The sequence below is a fragment of the Styela clava genome, chromosome 5 (genome assembly GCF_964204865.1).
Source record: "Styela clava chromosome 5, kaStyClav1.hap1.2, whole genome shotgun sequence".
NCBI lineage: Eukaryota > Metazoa > Chordata > Ascidiacea > Stolidobranchia > Styelidae > Styela > Styela clava.
In genome coordinates, this window is record NC_135254.1 from 12,296,194 (window position 1) to 12,323,660 (window position 27,467).

General features: G+C 35.7%; 2 protein-coding genes and 1 long non-coding RNA gene across 4 annotated transcripts; 1 reads left to right on the forward strand and 2 right to left on the reverse strand.

Moving 5' to 3' along the window:
- Positions 1 to 968: 968 nt before the first annotated feature.
- Positions 969 to 7,919, reverse strand: LOC120344203 (serpin B3-like). The gene is made up of 8 exons (XM_039413320.2): positions 7,667 to 7,919; positions 6,927 to 7,118; positions 6,247 to 6,457; positions 4,138 to 4,287; positions 2,679 to 2,847; positions 2,101 to 2,249; positions 1,420 to 1,596; positions 969 to 1,196 (listed from the first exon to the last, which is right to left on the reverse strand). Exons 1-8 carry the CDS (start codon positions 7,744 to 7,746, stop codon positions 1,029 to 1,031), a joined length of 1,296 nt encoding a protein of 431 aa, XP_039269254.2. The 5' UTR covers positions 7,747 to 7,919; the 3' UTR covers positions 969 to 1,028.
- Positions 7,920 to 13,765: 5,846 nt separating this feature from the next.
- Positions 13,766 to 18,348, forward strand: LOC144422924 (uncharacterized). Of its 2 annotated transcripts, XR_013475450.1 has the most exons (5): positions 13,766 to 16,742; positions 17,099 to 17,233; positions 17,424 to 17,488; positions 17,621 to 17,741; positions 18,160 to 18,348. It is a non-coding gene; the product is annotated as an uncharacterized LOC144422924 (long non-coding RNA). The 2 variants fall into 2 exon arrangements; XR_013475449.1 differs by lacking the exon at positions 17,424 to 17,488.
- Positions 18,349 to 22,500: 4,152 nt separating this feature from the next.
- LOC144422865 (uncharacterized) lies at positions 22,501 to 24,848 on the reverse strand. The gene is made up of 2 exons (XM_078112763.1): positions 23,858 to 24,848; positions 22,501 to 22,577 (listed from the first exon to the last, which is right to left on the reverse strand). The coding sequence occupies exons 1-2, from the start codon at positions 24,846 to 24,848 to the stop codon at positions 22,501 to 22,503; spliced, it is 1,068 nt and encodes a 355-aa protein (XP_077968889.1).
- Positions 24,849 to 27,467: the final 2,619 nt, after the last annotated feature.

A 27,467-nucleotide genomic window follows, 5' to 3' on the forward strand; every position in this document is an offset into this window, starting at 1 on the left:
TTCTTGATAATCATGCCAACTCGACTTCTCAATATTCAGATATGCTCATGTCCAAGTTCGTGTTTCCAACTATCACAAAACCCACAACCATATTGATTTCCATTTGAAACAACATGACTGTGATATTATTAGGGGCTGTGTTGACAAGTGTTGTTTTGAATGGCATTTCCATTCGTTTTCTTATTATTTCTGGGAGCTCTGCCACCCATAGCCCATTTGAATGATCTCACGAAAGCGAGGTTGAATCTGCTCCAAATTTTGAATGTACATTCACCATAGCTCGTACCAGAAGACTATTGATTTTGGATGAATTATGTCGTATAATTAGCGAGTTATAGATTAATTAGTGATGAGACACACGGTGTCACTATGGAGTAAGAGCGCTGTTTTGGGGATCCCCAACTTTCGATCGATAAGTCTTCGGTCTCCGACCGATATTCTCGTTTGTCTTTTTATGGTACTTGTTTTTAAACTTCCTGCAGGACATCTTGTCATGACATCAGCATTGATTATTTCCAGTAGCATGATTGTATGATACATAAGCCGAGGTTGATATTCCAGTGTGTTCCTTTAACGAAGAACCGTACCGCTGCACACGAATAGCCATTTAGCGAAACGATCTATGGGTTCAATAAATCAGATATCGATAGGATGAAACTTGGATTGTTCGTACTCTTTCCTCACTGAACCTAAACCAAGCCGGTCGCGCACGGGTTTTCCTCGCCTCGCCTCAACTGGTCTATTCACAATTATATGGAATAAAGAAAGGGATCTTTTTTCAACTACACTGCACCAACGAGTTTATTTATGTACTGGTTTTGTTAGAATTCCAAACAGATAAAAATCTTGCGAAAAGTAGAGAATTGAAGTTTTCTGGCGTTTCTCCCTACTACACTTCCCCGAGCTGGTCTGGTCTTTCAAACTCTTCAATTTTATAATTTTGACTGTGAAAGTGGAAGATAACGCAATATGTTCTTTGTGAAAATTTATTGAAAGCTTTGTGTACAAAAATTATCATAAATTATCATTTATTGAAGTGATGGATCGCTTATTCGACCGATGAAGAGAATACTCTTTGTGGATTTTTCCAGTATAACAAGAAGAAACGGTCGATTAAACCTCATAACCGGTGGTTCTACAATGAATCCAAATCGAAATCCGGATACTCCGGCAACTTCTGTTCCACGTTCGTTGACCTGTATTGCATAAAATATTCCGAAATTAATGCGGGGTTTATAAACACTCCTCCACAAAAAAATGATAGGCGTGGTAAAAACGTCATCGTTTTTAGGGTTCCTATGGAAGGCTAAAAGTAACCAATCAAGAAATATAAATATATGTAATTAATTGAGTAATTCTTTAAATATTGCCTGTAAAACTCAAAGAACCTGTAGATATTTAGGCGTCAAGCGAACTCACCGACATAACGGTTTTATGTATTGCAGTATCCAATGAAAATGGTCTTTTTCCTTTGAAATACATATTGCTAAGGTCGGCGTTATATCGATAAAATAAATTTTTGACTCCCATTCCTTTTAATGCGCCCTTCAAATCATGGTCTGCTGTAACGTTAAACTTTGGAATGATGACGTCATACTAAAAAGAAATAATATTTTTGAGTTTAATTATATTTCATTAAAGTAATTTCCAATGCTATGAGTCACTAATGTACCACTTCATTAAAGTATAACTACAACTTAATCTGAAAAATAGAAAGTAACAACACGAGATTACCAGCACTTTTGACACAGCTTTTTTCATTAAATCGAAAAGAGCATCGATGGTTCTCAAAGTGCTTCATTAACTTTCCTGGTTGAAATTTGGCAGTATTAATTAACTAAGCTTCATAAGTTGTAAATAAAATAGAAGAATCCAAAAACTTGGGAATTTGGAATTCCAACAATCGAAGAAGATTAACATATTTAAACATAAATATTAAATTATGTTTCAAAAGTAAACTAGAATGAGTTAGTTATTTTACACGACTGCCGGTATTTTTCATGTTGCACTTTCTTCTATACGTAAACTTCAAGTTGTTTCATATTATGACTGTTTCTATTTAAATTTCGACAGATTCAAACAGATAGTAACGTAACTTACATAGGTTTTTCTTCTTGTCAATATCTGATCAAAAATTCCGTTCAAACCGTTCTTTTGCCTTTCGGACATTTGTGAAATGAACGTATTCATGTTATTATACCTTTTGCTCGGCATTATCAATATCATGCTTGTTTCTAAACCACTTTCAGCTAAAATATAAAAATTGAAGAATTTGAAACAGATTAGATTAGTTAGTTGTCGGATGTCAGACTATGAGAAACTGTACAGAATAAGAATGATGTTTAACCCATACCTTGATGTTTAACCCAAATTTGCACCTTCAGAATGGAGTAGCAACGACTCCAGTCTATTATAAATCACTTGATTTGTTCATTCGGGGTTTTCAGAGACACGCGCGAGTTCGTGACTGATTTTGATTTTAGAATGTAATTATAATTTGTAGCTTATCTTATGACAAATATTAATTGTGCATGTTAGTAATTCAGATCGTGGTATACCGTAATGTTATCCCGGGAATTGATCGTTAGCCCGGGAATTAGATTTGCATAATGTTGCGATTATGCGAACCGTGTTTTACCGATATATTTTAAATATATACATAACAAAAATTCTGTTACCAAGTGTTTTATAAGGTAATTCCAGAATATCTGCCTCTGGATTCTTTAACTTCAAAGTTCGATAGAACGATAGATTTTCCATAAATTGGATAGAAACAGTTTTTCGATTTGGTTTGTAGAAAATTCCTTGTCTTGTATCGTAATCCATAAAAACCGTCTCCCAAGCTGCCTGAAACAATTCGTCAAAGAAAAGAATCGTGAAAAATTCCTGTATTTATCTCATTGATCGATTAAACAGAAATGGTGTATATAGTGACGAACTTGCGACAGAAGCATATCTGACTGACACATTAATTAAAACATGAATTCGGGCTGGAAACGATTTTTGTTACTCGAAAACGAGATTGCAATGTTTGAATGTATGTCATATAAAGTGTTCCCATATTGTCATTAAAAGTGTTCTCATAGATTGAAATAAAACAGCAAAATTTTTACGTGAAATAAGGGATTCAAACAGATTCAAATCAAAAAATTGATGAAAATTGTGTAAAAAAAATCAATAGCTTTGTAGCTCTAACTATCTTTAATTACTAAACATTTGAAATCGATTGATTGATTAGTCGCACAAAGCAATTTTGTCAACAACAACAACCCCAACAACAATTTATTAAAACGATCCTTGTGTGTACAAAAACTTTCAAAAAAACTTTGTTCAAAAAGTAATTCCACGTAAGCACTTCGTGGAAAATAGCCGCGTTAATCAGATTGACATCATATTATTTTTTAATTTATAATGCAAGATGCTTTTTAAAGGTAGCTTTCGGTAATTCGTCATGTTTCCATGATGTGATTTAAATTTTAGCTATTTACATACAACGAACTGTTTATATTAATGTTACGATAACTCGGTCGCATTTTCGTTACCGGTATATATATAATAGGTATATATATGCAATTTGTGTAACGGCACTGATCGCCATCAATTTAGTGATCCGTCATGGGCTATTCCAATGATTGATGAAACCATTTTATTTGGTAAGGCTGAGACCATCGTAGTATCATCAATCAGTCCATATCCGGTTATTAATCTCTTAGTAACTCGTAGTGTCAAAACAATTCTATGAATATGAGGAGTTTGTATCCAAGGATTTTTAGGAAATGGCAATAATATATCACATTGTAACTTTGATTCAAGTACTGAAAAGAGAACGAACGCCTACTTTTCGAAAGCAAACTTAATCATTTTGGATATAATAATTTTTTCAAAATTTGCCGCTGTATTTCTTGCTAAATGATAAAATGCATGATAGCCGTCATTTTGCGAACAATATTACCTAACCATTTTGTAGAAAGGAAGTAAACAGGTGCGATTCCTACTACAGTTTCACAAAGTCTTAACTTTCGTTAGAGCACGTGAAAAATTACTCGTTTGATTGAAACTCTCGTAGATTTTGGTTTTTTTCTATAACGTGTAATTAAATTGTCACTAATCGATTAGATTGTCGCGGTAGTAATTTACCTTGAAATAGACAGTTGTAACTAGAGCCAAATTTGTGTTTTTTGAGATCATTCCAGGTTGCATGAAGTCTTTGATCTTCGTTGAGGTTTGTTCCGAAATCCAGCTGTTTATTTTCTTCCGTGCTTTGTACGGTGATGATCGGAAATCAATCTAAAATGATGTTTAAAAAATACACTTTGACCAAAATATAAAAATAAAATAACAAATAAAATGTGAATCAATCTGAACAAATAATTCATCAATCATTTAATGTTTATTATTTTATTTACATAAATTGTTTTACAAAACGATTAAAGTTATATTGAACCATTGGTTGAGTTTATAGGTATAATTATAACAATTGTGAGAAAAACTAGAAGGAGCTTAACTGTACATGATTTAAACTAACACCGGAGATGTAAATCCGTAAAAATAAACAACAAAGAGTATTATCGTGGAAGTGCAACTTTCTGGTAAGAATACAGAAACCGTTTTTATTAGACTTGCTGTTTACGGCACTGCTTTGGTTACTCCCTACTTAATTTAAATGAGTAATTATTTTTTAGTAAGTGTGAGTTTGTTATCTTATTTCGAGGCCAATTAGTCAATGAAAACATGGTATGGAGAAAATAGTGTTATAGTGTATGCCATTTCAAAAATTATCATCCAAATGCATCCACTTTTGATTTTTACTTCCGTACATATTGTTTGGAAGTATATCAAGTTTCTCAAATGTATATCACGGGTAAATTTTTTATTCTAATACGAATCAATTTTATTTTGGTCAATTGCGTCGCGTCGTTGGAAATTATTCGGCGTTAATCGGTGCTTGACAAGTTATAGGTTAGCGGATCGTAATTTACAATGGAAATCAACTGGCTTATCTCGGCATGAACTTGTGTAATTCCATTAACTATAGAACATCTTTGTTCATTCGTTTTCTATTCCGCCTAATTATCAGCGACAGTTGTGGCGGTTTCCCGCAAAGTGTTAATTTTATTCGGTATTTTGGATCTTTAAGAGCGTCGATCTTTTTATAGCATCGTTACAAGTATATACTGAAGACTGAATAGTAACAAAAATCTAATTAAGTTTTTGGCACGCAATGCGGTAGACGACCTGGCGGGGCGTGTTGCAATTTTGGTCATCGGTATGATGCATTGTCGTGTATTACAGTGACTTGGAATAGATGAAAAATAAAAATAAATTTTTAAATGGAAATATCCGTAACGACCCAGATTTCGCGTGGGAAAATCACTCGAAAATAGAAGCAATCAAAGGTATTCATGTCAATGTTGTTAATGTCAACTTGAAAACCTAGGTCAAGCATTGGGCTGGTCTAAGAACTGAACGTCAAATTTATGTATTGCTAAGTACAGTGATACGTCGGTATTCGAACTCGGATCTTTTGGACAAATCCCCCGCCACTATAATGCAAATATATGAGATTTGGATTTCCAGCATAATTGTATAATTACTAATTTGTTTATTTTGAGCGTTGGCGGTGGTGTTTTTTTTTATTGCGGGGGATTTGTACAAAAGATCCAAAATTATCTAGTCGAAAATAATGCCGTTCCCAAACGGAAATTCCGAGCTCGAACACCCAAGCGCTCCGTCGAGTGAGATAACGTCACCCGAACCGCGCATCTTGGCTGCCTTTTGAACATTCAATATGAGAACGATGCTCAAATACATGGACACAAAAGCTAAAACGAAGTTGTACGGGTATGTAATCTATCACAGTAAACTACCGCTACGGCAACGACTTACGCGAAAGCAGAACCGCCACAAGGTAACGTCATGGCACACAATAAACGAATCCCATATAACCCACAGGAATTTGGTCAAACATACAGTAGCTTATACAAAATTGACATTTATATAATTAATTTCGTTTAGGTACACGTTTTGTTAATATTTTGGAAGGCGTAGGAACGTATAAAAATAATCACCAAAGTTTTGGTACTCGATCAAATAGGTAGTCGGACGTCTAAAGGAATTGTGTTCGACTACCAATTTATCACTGTACATTTTTTTTACATTCATAGGGTATCAGTACCGAAACAAAAATGCAACATAAAAGACCATTCAGCCCATGGGTTACATTCAACCATACAAGTAAATACGTACCCGCTCCAAACCGGCACCATAAAACGCAGATTTGCGAATAAATGCTTTCCTGTATTTTAAACGTTTGTCAGCATACAGTTTTGTTGCTTTTGTTAAGATTGTGGGTTCAAAGCTAGCTTTTTTCAATCGAACAGCTTTTTTCGAAGGCTGGAATGCTTTGTTGTTGTAAACTTGAAGGAAGCATGGTGTCCTCGCCATCGAATATTCCGGGCTACAAATAATCGTTTTACAATATATATTCAACTATATAAGATAAATAATAGGTAATATAAGTTTAAAAGTGTATCAACAACCGTATGCATTTAATCAATAAATAATCATTCGCAAACATTCGTCATCTGATCTTATATTCTGATTTATAGCACAGTCCAAGGTAATATTCTGTGACTGTTTCTGTCCTTGTTTACGTAAATGGTAAAAAATCGCAGAACAAAATGTCCTTTTTAAAACAGTTACACTGTTATGTTTTCGTGTATCATGTCTGATAAACTTTCAATTAGATTCCAACGTATTCAAATTTATTCCTTTAATTGAAAAAAAAAACATAAAACATTTCCGATATGTTGATGGATTTAGCTATTTACCAATATTCTCATGCGTAGAGGCAGAAGAAATTTTGCCAGATACTGCCAAATGGGAAAAAACTTTACCCACAAAATCTGCTCCCGAGAGAAACATACCTTTGATCCAGCTTCAAGCCTCGGATTATTTGTCGTCTTGTTATTCCTTTTGACCCCACCAATAACGTTAATAATCCCGATCCAACGGCCAAAGGAGAAATCATCACATTCGACCCTCCTTTTTCTCTTTGTAACACATTTTGAAGTAAAGAAACGGAAAACTTGATGTTTGCTTCAGAAGAGTGTTCTGCTCTATAATAACAACAAAGGCTCGTATAGTTTATCTCGTATCAATTTGAAGAATAAACGAATATATTTCGTTTCATTGAAATGTACAATGAGAGAAAATTTTGAAATTTAAGCCCAATCGCCGATTACCACTATTTTAAAATGTATACTGAAGCACAGATGTGATATCACTAGTGGTGAGATTCAACCCGTTAAATACAATATCTTCTCTCATTCAAAAGCCTGCTTGTCAGAATTCAACTTTCCAGTTCGGATTTGAGCATTAGTCTAGCTCACAATCTTTAAGTTTTTCAATGTAACCTTTCTAGTATGCTATCCCGATATTGAATTTTTCAAAGCTACAAATATTTGGCTTCTGCAAGGTAACCAACCACTCTTTTTTGGTGTGTATTTATCGTAAAATGGGTTCGTGGCAATTTTCGCCGATCTAAACTGACGAAGCATATTTATTTATGACAACATTTACATAACATTCAATAATGCACATTTCACAACTTTCCATTTTTATTAACTTAATTTCATTACCAAAAAGTAATCATACAAAATCTCACCGGCATTTGAAGGCATCTTTCGCCGACGTAGTCTTGAATTGATAAATAAAAAAAGCATATAATACAAAATATAACTTCATCGTAACGTTTCCTGCATCTATATAATAATGCAACCAGTAGATGCGAATCTTATAACTTGAATGATTATTACGTCTTCACTTTGTACTGTTTTATTTCTATAAATAGACGGAAGTAATTTCTCAAACTAATGTGCTGGCTGCCACTTCCAGCTAAGTTTATAAAGCGGTTTCTGACGCTTGGTTGTGATAATTACATTACGTCACTTGTTGTAAATCCTGATTAGATAACGCGTGCCTCGGTTCATTTTGACGAGTACTTATTGACAAATATTTCAGTCTAAATGCTGAAGTTTGTTGCTATGTTCTTTTCAAAGTTGATCCGCCTACTCGAGATACGCCCATATGTGATAAACATCAAGATGTTAAAGCCACAATACACTTATAATTCGTCAATTCCAGCCGACAAATTACTCAAATTTCGCATACCTTCGAAAATTGTGTTGGTTCCACCCAAAGTCTGGTCGCACCCGCGTGAATCAGAATGCAATCCTATCATATCTCAGAATCGCGTTTTTCAGCGGAATCGTTGATAAAATTGCGCTTTTTCAATCTTCATATTCCAAATATTAAACCCCGGTATGCGTGTTACGAGCAATAAGATTGTACGAAACAGTACATAAAAAATTTAACTGATTTTTTTTTATAAAATTTCACAAATTTAGTCATGTCGTTTAGTTGAGATACACTGTATTAACTCGTCTTGAATAAGCTAGGTATATTTTAGAGTAGATGATATAAAAAATGGAAAAAATACATAAATACAAACTAATTCATTTTTCCAGTTTTGACGAATTATCTAGCAATGTATATTTGGATGAGTCTCCAATTTATTTTGTTACGTTGATTATCGTTATTACGAAGTTATTCGCGCCTTCATATGTTTACACATATGTATTCTTCTAACGATAAACGTTGAAAAGCTTGTACAATATTCAAGATTTTACTGTATGTTCAAACTTTTTTGGATTGGCATAAAATTGTGAATGTTCGGGCAGACGTTATCTCACCTACAAGCTCAATTGAATCGGAAACCAAATTTTTGAAGATTTTTCTAATGATTAAGCTATTTAAAGAAAAAGTAAGATCGCGAAATAAACATTAATAAGTATACTTGATGAATCACGACTCCCTTGATGAACAATTTAATTTGCATATACATTCTTGGTTAGCACGGTCAATCTACGGAAAAGCTCATATTTAATCTCAATATATAATGTTCTCACCTTTTCAAAGTTCGTGAAATGATCTAATTTTTAATGAGGCCATACTTGATGCAATTGATAAATATTGCTGAGTCGAACTGGGATTTATGATAAATAATAAACAATGTTAAATTCGTGACGCGAAAACGTGTACTAAGATTTGATTCGTCAGCATCATTATGGTTTGGTCGACCCAAAGCATAATAATAAGAAAAAGTAAGCATGACATGGATGGTTCGAAAAAGAATTAGTTAGTTTGTTCGGATATATTGGGACAAATTTGAAAGTTATCTACCGATAAACATAAAACATGCAAAACTAAAACACAGTGAATTTCGAATATCTTGTAACACACAAAGTAACATTCCAGGTTACAGATATACAACTTAATCACATGACCTCTCTCAAGCAATGGAATAGTTTTTCCAAATTTAGAAACTCACTATGTAGATACCTGTCTAGACTTTTTAAGAACTAAAAGGTGGGAAACACAACATAATTTTGGGAAATATGCGTCAACCGCTTCACATAAAATTTGGGAATTCGTCAATCAAATTCATATTAATCGCACACTATTCATACTTCGGGCAAATATATATATAATTCTTTCAACTTTTCAATTGCTCTGCTTTTGGTTGAAGCAAACGCTATGAATTAATTAAATCGTCGGTATTATTAATGTGCATTCCGGTTACGTCATACACAATATGGCGAACTCGTTTAAAGAGGAAAGTCACATTCAGCAGTGAAATATGCAAATTAGGGTTGCCACAATTCGGTGGCGTTTTAATTGTGGTCACATAATTTTAATTAACGATGCTCTGTAACGTCACTTAGAAATATAAACTGAATTTTTGGAGACAGAATCCGACCTGAACCGATGAATAAATGTCAGAAAGATTAATTATTTGAAACCTTGAAGCAGAGTTAATATAAGTATAAACGCTGATATTACATATTAGCATATTTTTTATCTGTGATTTATTTTACAGCATTTTCGATCAATCTAGATTCACGTTTTAAAAAAACACATATTTGCTGATTTCGATCTCAGACTCGGTCACTAACAATTCCGGCACGAATATGGTACATACCTATTTCTTGAAATATCGCCAAAATAGGTTGCCAGGCCACGAGCTGGGAAACCGTATAGCTACCCAATATAATAATACTTGATAAACAATATAATTTACTAGCTTGTGACCAAATTTTCAGTTTCAAAAGAGTAGTAAATGATCAAATTGAATTGAAAATGCATTACGTGTAAACATGAGTGTGTGTCTCATCTTATACTACTAGAATTTCAATTAAGATAATGTAAAGGCCATAGTAACTGTTTTTTGTTTTTTAAATATATTGGGTAGACAAATATTTACCGATAGTTCGTGATAATAAAATATGGCGTAGTTCGGCGAAAAATGAAAAAAGATTTGGAACGACCATGTGACGAGCAAATTCAAGAAAACTATAGCTGACGTATTTTCATTTGTTTGACCGCAAAAACAAATACCGGGCGGTACGATGTCTACAATTTTAGCATGTTTTGTACAACTAAATGTTTATTATAAATAGCAACAAGTTAGATCATATATCAAGGCTATTTGTGTTGTCGAACAATTCCCATTGTGTACAACCCCATCCGTTGCGGGGACTATGGCTTAATGAAAATCGTCGAATTCAACATAATACCAAATTAATTTGGAATCGAATTCTAATTGATTATGATGAAAATGAATCCCAAATATATTATTGAATAGAATATCCCAAATAGAATATTTATATTGAGTAAACTGGAATAAAAATTGAACTGCAAGGATTAATTTTTTTCCTCAGCATGAACATTTTGCATGCCTATTTTTTATTCAGTTGGACGTACGTCAGACATTTTCTGCAGGTTCTGAAAATCAGTTCGCTTAGAGAGGAAACAATAGTATGGATTTATTACACGTCTGATCGATATAAGGAGGCTTCTTAACGGCATGTGATTTGACATTATGCTCACACCCATGTTTTTTTTAAAAGCAATGAGCTCTTAGGTTGACAAAATGAAATTGTGGATATTTGCAATTGCTTTCATTCTCTACATAGAATGTGTTCATTGTTGTAAATTAGCCGAGCCCGGAATTGAACTTGATTGGAATAGTCTTGGAAGTGATTGGTATGAAATACTAAATGCTAATTTGACAGTTGATCACATTGCCAAGTGTTATGGACTACGTAATTTCAAATCGTCTGCTGCGGGTGGTACAGGATTTATGATAGACTATCACTTAAACACCCAAACTTATAATATTATTCCAACGAACTTCGTCTTACAGCGTGGAAAGCATTACAAGATTGGAGGAAATGATATTGACAGCTATTGGGAAGCTAATTTAAACAAAGACGTAGAAGACCTCTCGCCCCATGCTGCAAAGTTGAACAATAAAATTGCAAAAATCGTAGACCAGGGCCCTTATTACATCGCTACAGATTACGAAAATTACGTCATATTAACAAGGTGCGTGGATAGAAAGCTCGAAGGAGGAAACAGGGGAATTTGGGTTTACGCTCGTAATCCAAAACCCACCGCGGAAGATATATTACGCGTAGTAAATAGGTTGATCGAGATGGGAGGACGTTGGAGCTCAGTTCCCTTATTCCTGTCAAAATGCGTTACTGTGGACGATTTCGACAAGTTTGTTGAAGACCATCACTAAATGACACTACACCCTGTTAATAGTTAATCGGAAAAATTATTATTCACAATGACTAAGGCTTTTGATTGCCGACTATAACGTGTTGATTTCATGCCATTAAACAGTTTATTTATCTTTACTCGAGATTGGTCAACTATAACAGAATTTGTCAATGTGCAAAATAAATTACTCTCAGATCACTACGATTATGTTTTAATTCTAAATGGAATGCCTTCTTGCAGCAATCTAGTTTGCATCTATGTCGCCATATTGAACCGCGAGTGAGAATCATACATATATATATATATATAAATGTGGCGTGTTAAATAGCAGATGACAGATTTTTTTTTAACAATCACAAGTGAATAGCAAAGCTTGCGGTATCAGAAGGTAAAGAAAAACAATGTCTATTGTTATATATATTTATAATTCAGTCGAGCGGTAAACATTTCTTCAGTGACAAAAATTCTGCAAGCTTGACTTTTTATTCAGACCAGTTTCTCTGGTATCTATGTGGTAAGTTGTCCACCTCTCAGATAATCAATTTTTGGATTAGATACTGAATGAAAATGTGATATAGCTAATATATATACTATCTTACTTTGTTTTGCCGCAAAAACAAGTAACAGACGGTACGGTACGGTGGTTACACTTTTAGCATGTTTTGTACAACTAAATGTATTTTACAAATAGCAACAAGTTAGATAATATATCAATGCTATTTGTGTTGTCAAACAATTCCTATTGTGTACAACTACAAACCCATCCGCTGTGGGGGGTAGGGCTTAACGAAAATTGTCGAATTCAACACAACAACAAATTAATTTGGAATCAAATACTAATTAATTATGATGGAAATGAGTCCCAAAGATAGTAGAACATTCTCGAATAGAATATTTTCAGGGAGTAAACTGGGATAACAATTGAACTGCAAGGATTAATTTTTGCCGCCATCATGAAGATTCTGCTTGCTTAGTTTGTATTCAGTTGCACGGACGTCAGACATTTTCTGCAGGTTCTGAAAATCAGTTCGCTCGGAAAGGAAACAATAGTATAGATTTATTACACGTCAGATCGATATAAGGAGGCTTCTTAACGGCATGTGATTTGACATTATGCCTTGGAAGTGATTGGTATGAAATACTAATTGTCAATTTGACAGTTGATTACATTGCCAAGTGCTACTCCGTGATTCCAAAGCTTCTGCTGCAGCTGATGCAGGATTCGGTATAGACTATCACTCAAACACCAAAACTTATAATAAAATTCAATGAACTTCGTCTTACAGCGTGTGAAGCATTACAAGATTGGAGAAAATGATGTTGACAGCTATTGGAAAGCTAATTTAAAGAAAGACGCGGGAGATCTCTCGCCCTATGCTGCAAAGTTTGACAATAAAATTGCCAAAACCGCATAGATAAAAAAAAAAACTCGATAGAGGAAACAGGGGAATTTGGGTTTACGCTCGTAACCCACCGCGGAAGACATATTACGCGTAGTAAATAGGTTGATCGAGATGGGAGAACGTTGGAGCTCGGCTCCCTTATTCCTGTCAAAATGCGTTACTGTGGACGATTTCCACAAGATTGTTGAAGACCATCACTAAACGACACTACGATCCGTTTATAGTTAATCGGAAAACGCGATTATAAAGGCTTTTGATTGCTAACTATAAGTGTTCATTTTATGCAGAAAACAGTTTCTTCACCTTTGCTCTCGAAATTGTTCAACTAACAGAATTTGTCAATGTGCAAAATAAATTATACTCAGATTACTAGGATTGTGTTTTAATTGCAGGTCTCATACCTGCTTGCAGTAATCTCGTTTGCGTTCATTTTGCAATAATAAACCGAGTGGAAATATTATATATATGATGGACCTTGCGTATTAAATGGCAGATGACAGATTTAAGTTGACAACCCCAAATAGATAGCAGAGATTGGGGTATCAGTAAATTCAGACAATCAATGTCTATTGTAATATATATATTAAATTTACCCAAGCGGAGAATATTTCTTCAATGAGAAAGATTCTGCAATCTTGACGTTTATTTTAGAATAATTTACTTTGCAATTTATGTGGTTGTTTGTTTACCTCCCAGATATTTTTGGGCATGTAACATTACTAACGCACCTGGCGGTATTTAACATCCAGCAGTCAGTCTCATGAAGAGTTGAATAACTTTGAGGTAATTTCGTTCGAATAAATATTCTGTGTTAAAAAACAAAATGAAAATAATTTTTTTGTTCATAGCCCATACACTCGTCATCCTGCACAGCAATGCCAGTTTTTTTTAAACAAATAGTGTCAGGTGCTTTTCTTGGCACATGTTTCAAGACCTAACATGATATAAAAATAAAATAAAGACTTACACTATTGCTGCTGTTACAACGCTGCATCTCGTAGGTTTTGTTCGCAAAATTTCAAAAAAATTGTCTAATGTAAAAGTACATTATATGGATAATTCCATACAAAATATGTTTTCGTAGTTATTTGAATTCAAATTGAGCTGTAGCACTTATCATCTGTAACATAAATAAAAGAATATGTATTATTTTTACATCTACCAATTTTCTGTAATCCATGAAAACATCGTTGTTTTCCATGGCAATCTAATCCCCTTGCATTTGGAAAAAAATCTCAACTTGACCCAAATCGAAGAATTTAAAATCCAGATGATGATATAAATTCATACATTTTATCTTATAATAGATTTACTCAAATATTTTGAATTTTTTTTTTCTGAAAACACAGTTGGTCTATGTGTGCACATTTTACATAAAATGGAAATTACACCAAACGCAAGTTACAAGTTCAATATATACCACAATTATATATATAAGTCGATTCACTATTAGTGATTATTGTTATATTTACCATAATTTTATTTAAATTGATAAATTAGATTTAAACTTTCCCATCAAAAGAAAATGACGAACGTACCTTCATCTTAGAACATTTGTCCTTCTCCGCCTAAGTCGGGAGAATTCGAACAACTCAACAAATTATTTTGAATAACTCTTCACATAATTATGCTGATAAATACGTTATGTATATGTTTTATGCCTTATGGAACCCCAGACTATATCACTTGGAGGATTTGATTATTTTTGTATATATATATATATATTGTATTCTCGAAATATCGCTTTAACGCTTTCTTCTTTTGCACTTCTTCAACTGCAGTTACCATGTCTTCTTTATGGCAACTATCTCGAGAAGTATTTCTTTTGTAATTTTTTGGTATAACTCTGGACATTCAACTCAACTCAAAACGTTTGTGGAACAAAAACTTTGAAGGGATGAGATGAAACTTTACACCGAACCGGAGACTGCTAGCATCCCCAGTATAATTATCGCGTTAAGAGTGCTTTTGATCCATGTAGTAAAAGGGTACTACTTCAGCAGATAAACAAAAAAACGAGTTCACATCCTCTTTTCAGCAAAATTTCTTCCTCGCAACGTTGGGACTACGGGGTCCGAATTGCCCAGACCTACTATATGCTATGTACAGACGCGCCCAACAAGTGGTAACAAGTAACATGGAGTATGCTGAAAAGGCATCGGTTTAAGTCTAAGTATCAATTCAGTCGAAATATGCAATAGTATGACAGAGGTTTTGCGTGCTCAGCAGAGCAGTCAGGTAGGTTTCAAAAACGTTTAAAAAATTACTCGAAGCTCAACGAACTGGGTAAATTGCACCGTACGGAAAGTACAGTATATATATGAATTTTTGAAACGGCACAAAGCAGAATATTCAGTTTCATCTTTTTCTAAGTACTTGCAGAAAATTTTCCATAGTTTTCCACTCAGTTGCAGTTATCATTTTTCAAGTTTTGCCACTCAGTTGCAGTTATCATTTTTCAAGTTTTGCCACTCAGTTGCAGTTATCATTTTTGTCAACTTCGTAGCAATCAATATGGGGTTACGTTGTGTTATTTTGTCACATAGGGAGGGTCATTTTGGGGGAGGAATGTTCGACAGTCGACACAATATCTCAGCCTATACTGAATCACTGACAATCCGACCAGAAATAAACAAACCCTGTGCCATACTCAGTTAGATGAAATAATGGTATTGAGATAAAATACCCTAAAACTTTGTATATTTAATCGAAGTATGTTTCTTGACACCAACTATATGCGGGATTGATAGTGATAATAATCACCTATATCAGGGTGGTCTAAACTGAGGCCTACGGGCCACATGTGGCCCTCAAAACAATTTTAGCGTACACTACTAATACTAAACCATTGGCAAATATTTGTAAATATTAGAAAAACAATTTTGATTTATTTTTAAACTATTCCGACTGGAAATAGTTTTTTTCCTGATCCCCATGTCGGGATTGATGTATGTTAAAAACATGAAATATTATTTTTGTATCTATAAACCTCAAAACGGTGGCTATATGGGAATGGCGCCCTGTGATCGGTGAAAGGAGAATGAATTGTCTTGTTCAGACAGGACCAAGCCGATGAAATGAGCTCGCGTAAAGTAACTCCTCATTCGAAAAGACGTTTTCTGCCTTTATTTTAGTCAAAACACTCCTCAAGCGTTGGCCATGTCACCACAGTGACGAACCGCAGAGTTGACTTAGCGCCGTGCGATCCAGTTTTCCGAGGTCCCAACATAGAAGGACTTGTATTTTGACGGTAGCACAAGGCCTGCTCACGCTACAAGGAATAAATTCATCATACAATGAGTGTATAAAATATGTGAGCAAACCAAACGTATTTCCTTACCAACAACAACGTTAAACCACAGGGTCTGGTGTTTTCAAGTAAAATCTGTCACGAAAGAATATAATTTTAAGCGACATTACCAAACCAAACACGAGAAAAGATACCGAAAATACCACGATATTTTTCGGAAGCAATTTTAAAACAACTAGACTCCTAGAGGCTTCATATAGTTTCCTTGAAAAACTGATCAGAATTATAAACTCTCATTCTTAAAGTGAAAATCCTTCACTTTTGCGACCCTTCAACCTCGCAACCTTGGACCATCCTGACACATATCACAGATTACTACAAATCTTACTTTGTATGTTATTGGTATTCTTGTCTCACTCCTTCTTTTTGGATTGGAAATAACCGCTGCTTCTTTGTACGAGGTGGGTATAATTTTTTTTTAGTTTTGGAAAAAAGTAAAATCGCGTTTTATTATCGTGAGTAGTATAGTACTGTATAGTTCGCAGAATTAAAAAGTAATAAGATATGCATTATTTTCTCTAATCAAGTTATTTAAAAAGTTGAATTGATCATAACTCATAATTGTAACATAACTCCTAATTCATTCTAGCCTATATATATAAGCTGCACCGTAATCAAATGTAAATGCTTAAAAAAATATTAAAAATATTAATACATATATATCTGTTTATTAAATAAGAATAATTAATAAACCTAATCGACGGAAACCAGTCTGGCCAAATACTTTTACACGCCAGTTACACGTTTTTGTTAACAGAACTCCGATACTCTCATTATTCTACACTCAATTGCATCGTTCTTGTGGTTTGTTTTATTCATCCTGTTCATCGTCAGTAGCTCTTATGCTGGAATCGCTCGCGGATGATGCTGTGATCCATATGGTTCGCAACAGGTAAACTACATTGTATGGTTGAATCCCTCAGTTTTACATTTTTTGAAATATTTTTAGCACTTAAAATAATAATTGATAATGACGTTTGTGTGGCGTTTTGGAATTGCGTTATTGCGATGTGTTATTAAATTCTTGTACAGTTGAAAACAGTACAATACCCATGTCATGTAGGCCTACTTCATTTTGATAGAACGTTGCAGTTTTCCCAGACGGGCAATCAAATGCTGTTACCTTGACAGACGGTTATTTTCCAAGGTATGTTACGAAAGAAAAGAAGTTATACTAATACACTATCTGATTCACTTTACTTTATTAAAAAATGTTAATTATTTCGTTTTTCTAACAAATTATCAAATGTTTTAAATGCACCATTTTAATTTAATCCAGGTCAACTCAAATCCCCAACTGTGTGGCCATCTTGGGCCATTCTCCAATGTATACAGCTCAGCACGCACCATCCATGGCTGGCCAGGTCAGTGTTGCTTTCCAGTCCGATCCACCACCTAAGGTATGATTTTTGAATATGATTTAATCAAACCTTTTGAATAAAAACTATATGATTGATTATTCTATTTGAAATGATTATTGAGGTTATATATGCTGTTGCCGAGAGTGAGCCACAAAATCAGATGTACTCAATCCAAGAATTAATTTATGCAGTCAATGTCGACTGCATGATGTTAATTAAATGTGGTAATAAACTTCATGAATTTAAACTCTTCATCATTTTTGCACACACATTTTGTGCGCATAGCCAGATGAAATATATATATATAAGTTACAGATATAGTCATGTTTGAGATTATAGAGAGATAGTGATCATGATATTTGAGTCAAGTTTGCAGCACAAAAAACGTGAATATTTAGATTCGTTTTTCAAAACAACCTTTGTGTTTGTGACTTCATGTTATGTTTATAATTTCTAGGTTTAAAGAGCGTCGCCACACTAAGGAATCATCTGCAACAAACTACTTACTTTTAGAGCGTCTGTTGCATTTTGTGGATGTGCTTTATTGTCTATAGATGTATTTTATTATCCTGCAATTGGAAATGCAATTAATATGTTACAAATACATATACGTTCAATTTTACAAGTAATTATTTTCTGCACTTGAATAAATGGACATTTTGCTATTGTAATTTTTATGATTCATTCGTTTAACGAACCATTTGAATGAATAGGGCGTCTACTATATACTTCCAATCCGCCCGTGCTTTACGTATAGATGGGTTTTTCATCTCCTTGAGCCTGAAATACGATTTTCATTAGACTATCAAACAAACGAAGATCCAATAACTAACCGCAATGCCGGTCACCTACGCGACTCACACAAGAATGCGTCTGAAGATGTGTCTGTCGCAAAATCAAACCGGTGGACAGCTTTGACGTGAGCCATCACGCTTGGCGGAATAAAAACGGTTTTCCCACGAATAAAAAATAAACAGAGATATTTTGGATGCAATATCAGATCTCATAGGATAGGAAATTTTAGAAATAAAAGTAATAAACCTTTAGAGACAACAAAAATCTTTAATCAATGATAATTTATAAAGCAATTGGTCCATTGTGAAAGAGAAAACAATTTTTTCACAACAGCAAGACGAAGAAAAACAACAACATAGTAAAAATAATACCAATCAGTAATTTATTTTTCCACCAATACTGAAAATACGCAACATACATATACGAGCAGAATAAGATAAGGATAGTATTTACAAAGTGGCTGGAGACGCTGAAAACCAGTACTGGTTATCGAGCAATAACACCTAGATGGGGTCTAACACCGCATGAAAAAAAACAGAGGCGCTCGTTAATGCAAACAAGAGAGCTATGCTCAAATATATGGACACGTAGCGCCACCCAGTGGCAATAATTTTGATGACGTCATAGCGAAAAAAAAGTAATAGCCTTCTGGAGAAAAATTTCATCTTTAACCACTGAAAATATCAAAGCAATTGGTCCAGTATTCGAAGAGAAAAGCGATTTTTTAAAAATGCAGACGGAGACAAATAACAACAAGAGAGCTATGCTCAAATATATGGACACGTAGCGCCACCCAATGGCAATAATTTTAATGACGTCATAGCGAAAAAAAAGTAATAGCCTTCTGGAGAAAAATTTTATCCTCAACCACTGAAAATTTCAAAGCAATTGGTCCAGTATTCGAAGAGTAAAGCGATTTTTTAAAAATGGAGACGGAGACAAATAACAATAACAACAAAATTTTGAAACGATCGTTATGTCCACTTCGTGTCCAATAACAACAAAATTTTGAAACGATCGTTATGGCCACTAAACGTGTCCAAAAAGAGACTTCAAGCACCTTCGAGCGAGGTAACCACGGCAACTGCTCGGCTGAGTGAAGCAGATTAATTGGAAATTATACGCTATGTTTGGTATTATATATGACCAAGTCAAAAAGTGCTGAGACTGTTCTGACATAATAAAATCGAATCTTTGAAGTTTCTACTTTTTACAAATGGTGTTGCAATGCTGCCTTTATTGGAGGGTTTTCATGAAACCACCGTCTTAAACGACGAAAATTCAGTCATTTTTAAACAACTCGCAAAAAAGTATAAAATATTTTATGCACTGTAACAGTCGCTTTAGCTTGTTTACTATATACAATACGAGTCGTGTAGTTAATGATTGTTTTGCTTTATTTGCTATTGTAAAACTAATCAAAATATACACTTTCTTTTATAAATCATCAAAAACATTTAATTTTACGCGTGGGTATTTTCTGCGATTCTGTCAGTCACAATTTCGTGTTTTGCAGCTAGCTTCAAAGAGGTCAGTTTTGTGGATAACGTATAAGGCGTATATAGTAGCATATTGATTTGATTTTTTCAGGCTGCATAGGATAGAATTTGTGTATAGCACATACTGATTGAAAGTAAATCAGTGGGTTTACCTATAGGTTATAAAACATGGACTTGGTACCGCGTTTTGTTGTTTCGTCAAAAGTGGATACCGGTACCAGTGCTGCAGTGCGGATATTGTTAAAAATTAAGGATTCTAATCAATGAATAAAATCTATAATATGCAGGTAAGCTAAATTTTATATATAACTTATGTAGGACATGAAATAGTAGCAGATACCATTTATCACAATGAGCAGATAAATGAAATGTGTAACAACAAAAATAGGCTGCAATAAATGAAATGTAAATCCTATCCTATTAGTTAACTTATAAAAAACTTGGTATACAATGACTGAATGTTTGAGATTGGGATTTTGGCTCCATGTTAAATTATGGTGCTTTTGTGGCATTGAATTTATTGCTTTAATGACATAAGTAAAAGCTCAACTTCACCCAATTAATTTACGGGTGATATTCTAGAGATACTGTTAAAATAATAACATAAAAAAGTACTAAGAAATAATAACAAAACGGTCCACAGGTTTACTTGTTTCATGTCCAAGTGCAAAAGTTTCAAAGCATATTGAACATGGGGGCAATGTTTAAATATATGGACACAGAAGCCAAAACAAAGTATCAAATCTTCTATAGTACGTAGTACGTATAGTAGATAGTTAGTAGAAACCGCCACACCAAAACACACAAAAATAGAGCCCACAAGATTGATCTGGTACGATTGTAAAATTTTTTGCTTTATGCTTTTATTGTTGTTGTCCGTAATCGTATTTTTATTAAATGGGAGTAATAAAATATTGTAAGATAGTCCGAGGGTTCTTATCTGTTATATCAGGGGTGTGCAACCATTAACACGGGAGGGAAAGATACAAATAACTGGGTGAAACCGCGGTCCGAACCTTTATTTAGGCTGAATAGTAATTTTGGTTATTGATCTTATGACATGCGTTGTTCGCGTTGCACAACCTAGCTATTAGGACATTAACTATAACGTTACAGGCATAGATGTTAAATTGGACTCGGGTAAATGCTTGGCAACGCAAATGAATTGGAATTACTCAAGCATACCAAATTAAACTAAATTAAAACTCGTTTCGTGGGCCGCATAGGCCTACTATTCATTGGCTCTTCTTCGTGGGTCGCACAATTTTTTCTTGTGAGCCGCACTTGGTCCGCGGGCCTCAGGTTGCACACTCATGCTGTGTTATGTAAAATTAACGGGCAATTCCAAAATGAACATGTGCGAATCGGAGTTTTATATCGAGTTTAAATTAAAGTTTCTGACATGTAACCAAATAAATTATAGTTAGTCACAACTAACGAATTAGTCAGCAGCATCAAAAGTCAACGCAACAGGATGCGATCAGTCATATGGCTATGATATTGAGACTCAAAGAATTGCGGGGATTCTGACTTGATGGGGGTGCTCGAATGCAACACACTACAAAATGCATTTGGGCTGGAATACGTATTAATAATGAGAAGAGAGATATGCTCGAATATGTGGACACGTGGAGAAAAAATAAATAGCTTATCATCAATTCCCCGAAATTCACAAGCGGCAACTTACCAGTAGCAGTATCAACTCGTCTAAGCGGACAAATCTCAGAGACAACTCGACTATACATGGTACGGGTGACGGTACTAATAGCGATGTTTCCGAAATGCCGTGTCCCATTTGTACCACTTGTCCCACGTGCCTCAATTGTACCACGTATTCCCCTTGTTCCACTGTACCACGTAGTATAAGTGGGGCACGTGGTACAAATGGGATACATGGGACACATGGTACAAGTGGGACACGACATTTTGGAGACACCCGTACTAAAGGTACTGTCATAGCTTTTCAAGTTAGGGAGCAATTAACATCCAATTCCCACGGATTATTATTCACTGTCAACATAAAGATCCAAATTGCCTTTTTTGTATTTTTATCGTTTCGAGAGTAGGTTTGGAGCTCAATAACTTTAATTCTGTCTTAATACAAGTCTGTGGTCAATTTCGGAAAGTTTATTAATGACTATCATTGAATCATTTATAACACTCTGTTACGACTCTTAGAGGTAGATCGACAAAATGTATTTTGCAAGTTTGACTTTGATTTAAAACCAATTTACTCAAGAACTCAAGGTTGGTTGACCAGGACGTTATTCGGAGCAAAAGTATATGTACAAAAGTATTCACTTCGTTAAAAAGGCAATATGTGATATGCTATTCTTGTAATCAATGTAATGGATTGCAAGTATAAAATATAAACCAGAATTGGTATGCATTTCGGCAAACAAGGTCACTATTGCAGATAGACTCTAGTTTTCTTCCATATTGACTTGTTTTTCCATTGATATATTTTTCAATAATTTTCATTAGAAAATCCTGAAATATGTCAATCAACAACCACCACTTTCTATATGAATCGCATGTGAAGCTTGCCATAGCATCGCACTGGCGCACGATTCGTACATTCCTGGTGTAGACATACGTGTTGTATTGAGCTTTTGAATGTTCAAGCTTCAAGCAAAAAATACTTCAATTGTGTGACAGGAGTCGCGAGTAACCTCGAAAGTTCTTCAAGCAGCGACACCAACAACGCTGATTCACATCAACAAATAAATTTTATGTAATAACCAAAAGCAATTTACAACAAGAACAGCATAAAAAGCTACATCCATTTTATAGAAGCTATCAAACGTATTTACTTTAAGCAATGAAGTCACAAATTAACATCGTGAGCACGAAAACACAAATAAATCTGTTATTTCTCACTTAGAAATTTACCGGAAAAGTCAAGAAAATCAAATGAATGTACAATATGTACATAACATAGTGAACAGAAATATTACAATTAGTCTTTTTTTAGTTTATGTAGTTGAACAATGTATTATCTTTATTATCACAGGTTGTATTACAAAGTTAATAAAATAAATGTTAGTATGCATTTAAGAAACTGTTAAGACAGAAAGAAACGTTACAGCAAATAACACAATGAAAGTATATGTCTACATCTCCCTCGTAGGGAATAAATCCTTGAAAGTGAAAAAGGATTTATGTAAATAGTTTAAAATGTTTTTTATGGATGAGTCTATTTCCTCCTTCTCCTCGCTCTGTTTCCAGTTTTATCCCATCGTTTCTTGTTGTTGCGATTAGTCATGAACATAACTGTGGTTCTGATGGGAAGTTCTGGTAGCTCTCTTGCACACTGGTTGTATCGCTCCAGCAAATGACCATTTCGCTCTGCTAAAAGATGCTCTATTTGCAGTGCGGTTAGGAGCCACTTTTTGTGCAAGCGGCAGTGTCGAGGATGAGACGGGACGGCAGCAGGATTTGGGCTGGGCTGATATTTATATGTAGCAGCGGTGTTTTGCGATACTGTAGTATAGCTTGTGCCACTTTGTCATTATTGAGGGTGCCATCTAAAGATACGTTGTCCATGATAATGCGTTTGGCGGACTTTACACCCAATTCTGCTCTGCCATTAGACTGGGGGTATTCAGCAGAGCTCAAGCGATGTTGTATATTCCAGTCTGACAGGAACTTACGAAATGTAGCGGATGTCATCTGAGGACCGCCATCAGAACTGAAGATTTCCGGGGTCCCATAATTGATAAAAAGGTCGCGACATTTTTTGATGAGGTTCTCTGATGTCGCTTGATTGGGGGGAAAATGAAATATTGATATCCAGCCGCTGAAGCGGTCAACGTAAGAGAAATATGAGTGCCCTCCAACATGGAGGTAATCCCCTCATACCTGTTGGAAGGGATAGTCCGGTGATGGGCTCTATGATTTGTTGTGGTGCAATGTTATTGCATTTTTGACAGTTGTAGCGGGTGTTTCTTATAGCGGCGTTCATGCCGGGCCAGTAAAGTGCATTTTTTGCCCTCGCGTACATTCCGGATGTTCCTTGGTGGGCAGAATGTAGGTTTGCTAAAATCGGTTTGTAGTAAGTGGGTGGTACTACAATTCGATCTGTATCAAGCATGATGATGTTATTGATGACGGAGAGACGGTCTCGTACTTCCCAGTATTGTTTCAGATCTGAAGACAAAAGGCTCCGTGTTCGAGGAAACCCTGGTTGTATTTGGTGAATGGGCGACAGGTATATTTTGTCTGCTTTGCATGCGTGGATGAATTGCTTATGCGTAACCCAATCAGTTTGGTTAGAGTGCATCTGATTTGAGGCGGCTGTGTGGAATGCCGCTATTGTGTGATGTGTAGCATCGACCAGATCCTCATCAACCGTCATGAGTACGTGTGAGGTGTCATCAGAGGTGAAAAAGTGAAATAATGTGGAATCGATTGTTTCATTGTCTGATTCAGTAGTGGATATTGGACAGCGAGATAGGGCATCCGGTCTCTTACGCCATTTGCCAGGGTTGTGTTGAATTGTGAACCGAAATGCGAATGTGTGCTCTTTCAGTCTTAGGAGTCTAGGATTATTTATTTTATCCAGGCTTCTGTCTAAAAATATTGCAATAGGTGGTCGATGGTCAGTGGATACTATCAGGTGCGGGTATTCACGGGTGAAGAAACGCGAATGCTTGAGGCCCCAACCGATGGCAAAGGCTTCACCCTCTGAAGGAGGGTATCTGGATTCTGCCTCGTTTGTAAAGCGTGATCCAGCAAATACCAGTTTCCATCCGTCTTTGCAGCAAGTTGGGTCTTTGGCAGTGGGACACGCACAGTGCTGTTGTAGTAAGAGGTACCCGACGCCATCTTTAGACCAGTCTGTTTGTAGCATTGTGGTTTTATTTAAATCAAACGATTCAATGCCATCATGTACTTTGGAAAGAATGGTGGCTTTGGATTTTTCGAATAGTTCATGCAATGTGGTCCCAATAAAATTCGGATTTGGGTTTGACTAGGTCGCGAGAGGGTGCCATGAGTGAGCTGATTGCATACGCCCAGGATACCGGATTGACAAGCTCAAACCAAGATCTTGCATCTTGAAGATTTTGTGGGACGGGAAAGTCCTTTATAGCATTAAGGATTTTACTAGATGGGCTTATTCCTGAGTTGGTAATGTGGAATCCTGCAAATGCGACATTGTCCTTGCAAAATTGGAATTTGGCACTGTTGAGGACAATGCCATTCTTAGCACATAGAATTAAGTAGTCCCATACATAAACAAAAATGCAAGATTCCACGTCATCGTCATATAAAAGCACATCATCTATACATTTGACTTTGCGTTGGATATCTTTGAGCTGTCGGTAGCGGTATCTACCCTAAGGGGTAATAAATGTGGTAAGGGGACGACTGTCCTCGTCTAATTCAATAGAATGGTAACCATCAGTAGCATCTAAGATGGTTTTCTTGGTGTGTGGTGGAATTTGGCATGCCAGCACAAAGGGTGGCTGGCAATGATGCGTTTCACGTTTGCATTGAGAATTTAGATATTGCAGATCTATCGTGCGTCGTGGAGTTCCATCTTTTTTGGGTACGACAATCATTCTACTACACCAATTCACAGCTTCTCCGATGGGTACCTTTTCCAGAACTCGACTTGCCACATCCGAATCAAGTTGAAATTTGATTTGTTCCATCCAGCATAACGGGACTGGTATGGGTGAATGGTGCGCTCTAGGTGTTGCATCCCATTTTAAATGAATATAGGCAGGTTTGGTTTTCATTGCGGGAAAGGCACCAGAGGTATTGAAAGTGTTTGAAGAAAAGGCATCCTTTAAATAGGTTTCTAGCTTTTCGCACAGATTGTTTTCTGATAGCGAAAAAGGCAAGCATGCTGGACGTTCAGGAGGAGGGGTCCGTTGTGTATGCGATCCAAAGCAGCTGTGAACAGTGTCGTTCTGTTCCATCTCGTGTGATGATTTATCAGTCTTGGATGATGGTGGTTGAGTGGCATCCATTGGAAATGGGAATGATATTAAGTTTAATGCATGTGTCCCTGCTTAGATACACTCTTTTAATCTTAGGACAAATGTAAAGGTTTGCCTGTGCACTGTGTTTACCAATAGAGAATGTGAGATTGGCGTAGGAGTGACAAGTTAACCTGAAATTTCCAGCTGTGTGTACAACTTTCTTACACCGTGTTGGATCGTATTGGCGTAGACCAAATATAGTTAAAGCTCCTGCCAGGCATATACTGGCTCCATTGTCTGGATATGTTGAAATGCTTTTGCTGAATTGGTGACCATTATTAGCTGTTATGGTGGCATTGACGAAGATCTCTGTTGTGGTTTTGCCTTGTTGTGAGTGATTGGCGGATACTATTAACGCCATTGCAGAATCTTTCTGTCGACAAACTGTGGCGAAGTGATTCACTATGCCACATATTTCGCACGTATTGCCAAATGCTGGGCAGTAGAGCTTCCTCTGGTTGAATGAACTGTGTTCCTTGCTTCCACAGACACTGCATTTCAAAGACACAGGTTTGGTGGACTGCCCTTGATTGCGTCTGTATTTTGGGAATCTTATCCGGACAACCATTGCAGTGTTCTCAGATTTCTGTAAAGCTGATTGATTCCTTAGTGCCGCCTCATGAGCCTTGGCATGCTTGACTGTGTCGTCAAATGTCTTAAGGGTGGCAGATTTGTCTAGGATATCAGCCTGTAGGATGTCGCCTGAGAGTGCCCTGATAAAGTGATCCCTTGCAGCTTCTTGTGGGAAGTCGTATTTGCATTTTGTACAGCTGTATTCGGAGTCTGTAACAGCCTCAAGAATCCTTGTGACCAGATCCTGTATTGATTCTCCATCTTGTTGCATAATTGCATGTAGCTTCATGCGGCATACAGATGGGTTAGATTGTTGGGTTACCAGTTCTTTAAGATTGTTGATGATGGTCTGTTCACTGAGTTTTTTAAATTTATCACCGCCAATGTTGTGGACGATGATGTTCTGAACAGTTTCATCGCAACAGTTATATAATTGGCAATGCATTTGTTCTGTAGACATTTGCGTAGATTTTTTGTACATTTTCCAATCAAATTCAAAACGTCTGAATTGAGGATGAGTCATCATGACTGAAAGCTTAGGTGGTTTCACGGTGTGGCTTTTGATTTTGGGGGTTGATTCTGGGGGGACATGATCATGTGCATCATCAAGATGTTGCTGTATGTATTTCCTTGTTTGGCGGGTCATTTTGATGATGTGACCAAGAGCTATCCCCAGATCTTTAAGAACATCTTTAGATAGTTCAGATAAGCAGCTATCATCTAGTCCATTTGCAGTGAAGAGTTCACAGTATATGATAGCTTGATCTTCCGGAATACCAGCTTCCACAAGAAACTCTCCCCATTCTTCTTTTGCTTGCAGCGCCATGAACAAAGTATTATCTTTATTATTACAGGTTGTATTACAATGTTATTAAAATAAATGTTAGTATGCCTTTAAAAAACTGTTA